The sequence below is a fragment of the Gymnoscopelus braueri genome (genome assembly GCF_963280865.1).
Source record: "Gymnoscopelus braueri genome assembly, chromosome: 21".
Taxonomy (NCBI): Eukaryota; Metazoa; Chordata; class Actinopteri; order Myctophiformes; family Myctophidae; genus Gymnoscopelus; species Gymnoscopelus braueri.
The window spans coordinates 49,339,274-49,346,773 of record NC_137623.1 but is presented as its reverse complement, the minus strand read 5'-3'; the positions used below and the strand labels follow the sequence as shown (position 1 = coordinate 49,346,773).

The 7,500-nt window shown below is 43.2% G+C and overlaps 1 protein-coding gene across 6 annotated transcripts in view; it reads left to right on the top strand.

Annotated features, from left to right (window-relative positions):
* The window catches only part of LOC308077650 (receptor-type tyrosine-protein phosphatase mu-like), a 146,294-nt gene that overhangs the window by 44,097 nt on the left and 94,697 nt on the right, over window positions 1-7,500 (top strand). For all 6 annotated transcript variants that reach the window (XM_080418468.1, XM_080418471.1, XM_080418470.1 and 3 more), the window contains exons 3-4: window positions 1,645-1,794; window positions 3,490-3,605. In XM_080418468.1, coding sequence (XP_080274594.1) covers window positions 1,645-1,794; window positions 3,490-3,605 — 266 coding nt within the window. The remainder of the gene's footprint in view (window positions 1-1,644; window positions 1,795-3,489; window positions 3,606-7,500) is intronic.

Genomic DNA, 7,500 nt, shown 5'->3' with positions numbered 1-7,500 from the left:
CACACACACACACACACACACACACACACACACAGAGAGAGAGAGAGAGAGATATGTTCAATTAAAAGAGAAACTGCCTGTATACTGAAGCAGTTCAATACATGTTTACTGTTACAAAATGTCCAATTTGTCCACATCTATTGCACCTTCTCTTCTCTTCTCTTCTCTTTTTTTTTTCCTCCTATAATTTAGAGTAGAGTAGAGTAGTATTATTTGTTACCCCCCTTTTCTCCCCAATTTAGTCGTTATGCCAATTCATTCCTCCCGCACACACATTTCTGCATTGGCACTGCTGTCGTATCCTACTGACTCACCTGCCAGTGTTGAGCCCCCACCAGGAGGAGGTAGCGCCTTCGTCTTACTCTTCCTGCCCAACACTCCCCGCTGACAGGTGCCGCCCCAGACAGTAGGAGTACATGCAATGACTAATATCACCCTCCCCGCCCGGCTTCCCTCACCCGAACACGGGCCAATTGTGTTCGCATAGACGCCTGACAAAGCCGGTTGCACCACGGTGGATTCGAACCCACATCCTCTGTGGCGGTGGGCAGGGACTTTACCACTGCACCACCGAGCGCGATCTTCTCTTCTCTTCTCTTCTCTTCTCTTCTCTTCTCTTCTCTTCTCTTCTCTTCTCTTCTCTTCTCTTCTCTTCTCTTCTCTTCTCTTCTATTCTCGTCTCTGTATCTGTCTGATCACCTTGTTGTCCAAACACTACACACAATGTTCAGTTGTTGCACACACTTCTCACGTAAAATCTCAAAGTATCAACCTACAACACACAAATATTCAAATCTCTAAACATTCAGGTCTGGTGAGCAATTTTCATCTGGGACAATGTGAGTTTCACAGCGTTGCTCAGGTGCGTGAGTGGTTCCAGGACCACCCACATTTTTCCGTTCTGTACCTTCCACCTTATTCTCCTTTCCTGAATCCCATTGAGGAGTTATTTTCAGCTTGGAGGTGGAAGGTATATGAACGGAACCCACAGAGCCGGGTCCCACTGCTCCAGGCCATGGAGGAGGCTTGTGGCAACGTCACTGTTGAGGCCTGTCAGGGCTTCATGCGCCCCTCAAGGCGTTTCTTCCAACGCTGCTTGGACAGCGAAAACTTTGCCTGTGATGTGGGTGAGGCCCTCTGGCCAGACATGAACCGGAGGCTTGATGCCTAAATCATGTAGAGAAATCAAAACATCTTTGGCTGCATATTTGTGTTTTGTTTTATGTTTGACTATGAAAAAAGTAGACCTACACTGAGTCATTTTACAAAAGGAGAAATGGCTCATTCTCCAGAGTCATTGTGATTCATATTGTGTGTTCCATCCAAATTGTGTTTTCAATTTTGCCCTGCAGTGTGCTGTAAATGCTTGGTAGTGTGCAGCAAATGCTTAGTTGTGTGTACTGTAATGAATGGTATGTGTGTGTCATTTGAAAATATGGCTGTGTGTACCAAATGAAAACACGAGTTCCATTTTGTGAAGAGAGATTTGATGGCAAAGAGTCATCTTGCGAAGGGAGTGTAGGGTTTAGCATTTTGTGTGTGAGGTTTTCAGTTTTGTGTGTGCAGTTTTGAGAAAGCCGTTATTGTTACGTGTGTTAACAATCGTGAAAAACTGTAATATCATGTGCATTATTTTGTGTGCAGGGGCGCCATACCTCTATGTGAACACTAGTGGGCGTGTGGTGGGACAGAGAGCCCAGCTGTTCAGTCGTCAACTGAAAGAGAACGACACCCACTGTGTCACCTTCAAATACTACCTGACCCCACCTGTCCAGCTGTATGTCTTCGTTAAAGGTACAGTATACCTTTAATTAAAGGTGCAGTATACCTTTAAATACTACCTGTTAAAGGTACAGTGTACCTGTGTACCTTTAAATACTACCTGTTAAAGGTACAGTGTACCTGTGTACCTTTAAATACTACCTGTTAAAGGTACTGTATACAGTACCTTTAAATACTACCTGTTAAAGGTACAGTATACAGTACCTTTAAATACTACCTGTTAAAGGTACAGTATACAGTACCTTTAAATACTTCCTGTTAGTTTATGTCATGTCTTATAATGTGATTTATATTGTATGCTGCTATGTTGCTTAGAATGGCTTTATTTTGAAAGACAGAAGCCCACTTGATGAGAAGAGGTCACTGTGACATTAGGCCCTCTTGATGAGAGGAGGTCATTAGTTAAGGCAGGTGTGTGAGCTCAGATAATTGCACTTGATAAAAAACAGCTGTGTGGGCTTGTAGACAGCATTTGTGTTAGAAGTAGCAAAGAGAGTGCATCCTCTTCATTTCTGTGTCCTATTCTGATGCTTTTTCAACTTACCTTCTACATACCTTCACCAGGAGGCAATGCTGTACGTTAGAATTCATGCGGAGGCTACAATTTCATGTTATACTGACAATTTCATGTATGCATAATTAAAGACGGGGTGCCGTGATTTTCAGTGATTTCCCCCCCACCTAAAACATAATCATCAGGTATTATGGTTATACTAGGAGGAAGATTTTTTTTTAAAAAGTGTACAGAAATTGTTAAAATTATGTTTTTATGTGGACACGCCTCCAGTTCATTAAGTATACCTGGTTCTCACCTTAGCACCTCCTCCACCACCTTAGCACCACCCACCTGTCCTAGTCTATCCTCCTCATGCCCACACCTGTTGTGTTATGATAATGAGGGGGAGGGTATGTTTTTACTATGTCACTAAAGCGCTGTTTTTCTATTGGCACGTTTGACCCTCAAGGTTTCAGCCTCCAGGTAGAAACTCAAAATAGTCAGAGAAGACATAAAACGCCATAAAAACACCACCAGGGGGCTTAATGAAGCTCTATCAACCTCATAGACACATGAAAAACAGAAAAAAAGTGCAAAACCATGGCACCACCTCTTTAAGATAATAAGTCAATGTTAAAATCGGCAGTTAATGGTTATTGTGTATTAAAAATTATTGTATTTACAAGCTACTGTAAAGAGAACAGTACAGCATCTCATGTCACATTGTATGTTATGTTTGTTTCCAATTTATACTCCTTGACCTGTAAAGATAATTATAATTATAATTATATATATATATATATATATATATATATATATATATATATATATATATATATATATATATATATATATATATATATATATATATATAAAAATGTAAACACATATTTAACTCATTCACTGCCTGAATTATTGCTGGCCGCGTTTGCCCACTGCCAGAGATTTTTCATTGAAAAAAAAAAAGTACTCAGGAGCCGAGATACAGAATTTTTAAGTTTTAAGTTAACAAGGAAGTTGATAGGAGTCTAGATCTTCGAAGAATCATATCTCCTTGGTCTTAAGGTAAAAGTTTTTTACGTCAGTGGCAGTATTGGTAAACGGGAATAATTACGTTTATTACGTCAGTGGCAGTGAATAGTATGTATTACTAATAGTATTTTATAGTAGTAGTATTATAACTAGTAGTGTTTGTTTATCGTGTCTTTCAGAGAACACTGCTCGATTGGGTGTTCCCGTCTTCAACACGTCAGGCCACGCCCCCTACCACAACACCTGGAAGGAGGTGGAGCTTGCTGTGTCAACATTCTGGCCAAACTACTACCAGGTAACTCACACACACACACACACACACACACACACACACACACACACACACACACACACACACACACACACACACACATACACATACACATACACATACACATACACATACACATACACACACATCAGGGTCAGATTTAGATTCTGGACACCCGGTTAACCCTTGAACGTACAACGCACTTTGGGACCGGCAGTGGCTCAGGATTAGAGTGGCCACTTGGGAAACGTGAGGTTCCCGGTTCGATCCTAGGGATGAGTACCGTTCACATTTGAGCCAATGAAGTACGGAACCCGGTGCCGAAGACTTGTGCTGCACACACCACGGTATGTCCTGGCTGTTTAGTGGCTAGTTATGAGCTACAAAGACAGATAAAGCGGGCCCGGACCGCTGGCGTAGAGGTCCGGGCACCTAGGCTGCAATGCAGCCTGACAGCGTGTCGCGGGGGGGTGGGGGGGTGGGGGGGTGGTCTGTCCTCGGGAGAAGGGTAGCTACACTCTGGAAGCAGGGATTCCCTTGAGACTTTCTGAGTGGTGTTGTGGTGTAGAGACTGGAGGTCATTACTGCTGGCGGGCTTCACCATGCTGTGGAGGGTTTCCTATAGCACTGGTGGAAGAAGTAGCCACTCAGATTTGTTTTACTTAAGTAAAAGTAATAATACCACAATGTAATGTTTCCTTGAGTGAAAGCGCAACAGTATTGACATCAAAATATACTTCCAGTACCGAAGTGAAAGCAGTCAAACTTCTCATTGCCAATTGCCAAAATATAAAATAGGGCTTAAGTGGAAAATAGATGATAATAATCTAAACCTACAAAGTAACTAGCAAGTAGCGTTTTCAAATAATTATAGTGCAGTAAAAAGTACAATACTTGTCTCTGAGATGCAGTGGAGTAGAAGTGTAAAGTATCGAGCAAGTGGAAATATTAATGTTTAGAGAAAACATAGAATTCTCTCTCTCTCGCTCTCTCTCTCTCTCTCTCTCTCTCTTTCGCTCTCTCTCTCTATTTTTCAAAAAGCCAATTACATCCCAGATCAAATGTTTTGCCCGCACCCCCTCAGGTCAAGTGTGTGTGTGCTCAAGTGTGTGTGTGTGGTGTGTGTGTGTGTGTGTGTGTGTGTGTGTGTGTGTGTGTGTGTGTGTGTGTGTGTGTGTGTGTGTGTGTGTGTGTGTGTGTGAGAGAACGTTTGACCTGCCTGACTTCACAAGCTGATGACATATCGACTGGTGTGCGCGCACGCGCACGCACACGCACACGCACACGCACACGCACACGCACACGCACACGCACACACCAGAGAGTGACATTTTGTATTCTCACTAGTAACCAACACAACATTATAACAAAACAATTTCTCTGTCTGTCTGTCTGTCTGTCTGTCTGTCTGTCTGTCTGTCTGTCTGTCTGTCTGTCTGTCTGTCTGTCTGTCTGTCTGTCTGTCTGTCTGTCTGTCTGTCTGTCTGTCTGTCTGTGTCTGTGTCTGTGTCTCTCTCTCTCTCTCTCTCTCTCTCTCTCTCTCTCTCTCTCTCTCTCTCTCGCACGCACGCACGCACGCACGCACGCACGCACGCACGCACGCACGCACGCACGCACGCACGCACGCACGCACGCACGCACGCACGCACGCACGCACGCACACAGGGCTGCACGATATGGACAAAATTTCATATCTCGATATCTATGCCAAATATTTCGATATCGATACGATATACGATATTACCGTTAAAATGTCATATTCTATATTTTAAGTGTTGCAACGTCAAATTATTTTTTTAAACTGTCAATATCACTCTTAATTTTAAGTGCTATTGGGTTCCCACACCTGTTATTTGATATTCTAAGTGTAGCAACAATGAAAACTAAGCGTTCTTCAAAAAACAGAATATCTATAACAAGTCAGTATCACTCTTAACTTTAAGTATCCTATTTTGTTGGTTCACACACTTTTTATTTGATGTTCTAAGTGTAGCAACAATGAAAACTGAGCATTCTTCAAAAAAAAAAATTAGCAAGTCAGTGCCACTCTTATTTTGAATTTCTCTTACCAAAAGTAAAATGGGACATACGCTCTTATTTTGAAGGCCAACCGTCCGGAATCAAGTGTTACTCTCGTTTGACTTGACGGACATACTAAGTGAAAGACAAGTCACAGAAAATTACTGAGTTCAATAAAACGAACGTCAATCCGACGAATGGACATAAACAGTCAAGCTTTTCATACAGAAGGCTTCAGGCAGCTTGTTACATTAACACATTCCACGCCAGAGTTTAATCTCATAATGTACTCACCAGTGCCAGCGTTTTATTTTTATTTTTTTGTTTTATTCACGTCGCCACAGACAAAGTTAAATCCGTTAAATCCGCGCATTCAACTCTTTGTAAACACACAGCCGATCGTTGTGAGTCGACCACCGAAGACCGCATGAAAATCTGATCCGCCATCTTGTAGTTACAACAGATCATGATCAACAGATTATGCAACAGATCAGCGACGAGAAAAACTACAACCGAGAAAATGGCGGATTGGTGTCATCTTTAGAATGGAAGTGGATGGGATCGGAAAAAACGGATCCCGGATAATTCCGTTTCCGGTGGTGCAACAATGAAATGTGAAAAAAAAGGCCAGTTGGCGTAGATCTACGCGACTGGCACGTGGCGGCTTTAAATAGGTTCGCGTAGATATGCGCGACTGGCACTCAATGTGTTAAGGACATTTCAGACCACGCGTAGTAATTCATTTTCAATGAGAGGCGATGAAAGAGAGAGAGAGAAACGGAGCGGTGGTTTATTTACTGGCTAAAACAAAGGCATGTTGCTCGCTTTAGCAGTGGACGAGCGGGGGGAATTTATATCGCCGATAACGTTGCCTTTTGCTATACTGACATCGCGCACGTTCATACCGTGATAACGATACGATAACGATATATCGTGCAGCCCTAGCACACACGCACGCACACGAGCGCGCACACACACACACACACACACACACACACACACACACACACACACACACACACACACACACACACACACACACACACACACACACCTCAGTCTCTTGTATCAACAGGACATTGTCGTGACATTTATTATTGAATGACTGTGATTGTGAAAATGTTCACAATCACCACCTGGTACTCTGTGGGTGTGTGTGTGTGTTGGGGGGGGGGCACTTCCTGTCAGCTCTGGGCTTCGACAGGAAGTGTGTGTTGCCAGTTTCTGTGATAAGACAGAATGATGACGTCTGCAGGTCACACACACACACACACACACATACACACACACACACACACACACACACACACACACACACACACACACACACACACACACACACACACACACACACACACACACACACACACACACACACACACACACACACACACACACACTGAGACATGACGTGACACCATTTCCTCCACTCTTTGTTGAGTCACTGCTCTCTCTCTCTCTCTCTCTCTCTCTCTCTCTCTCTCTCTCTCTCTCTCTCTCTCTCTCACGCACGCACGCACGCACGCACGCACGCACGCACGCACGCACACACGCACACACGCACACACGCACACACTATTGTTCAGGTATACTGTGTATTTTGCCTTAAAAGGAGGAACAAAATCTGGGAACAGGGTGAAGATGAACTCAATAGACTTCTATTATAACATGATCTCCTCTATGGAGGAATGTGTTGATGTGTTCTGTGTGGAGCACTGATCATTGAGTTTGAAGACAGGCTATAAGCTATATAAGGGAGTCACAGCAATCTCAGGAACAAGGTATAGGACCAAACACAGAGAACAGTTGTTGGCGAAAAACTTAAAATGTTTACTTAAAAACTAAAACAAGCACATGGTAAACCTCACTGAGGGAAAACAGACCATAAGCTAAGGTTCTT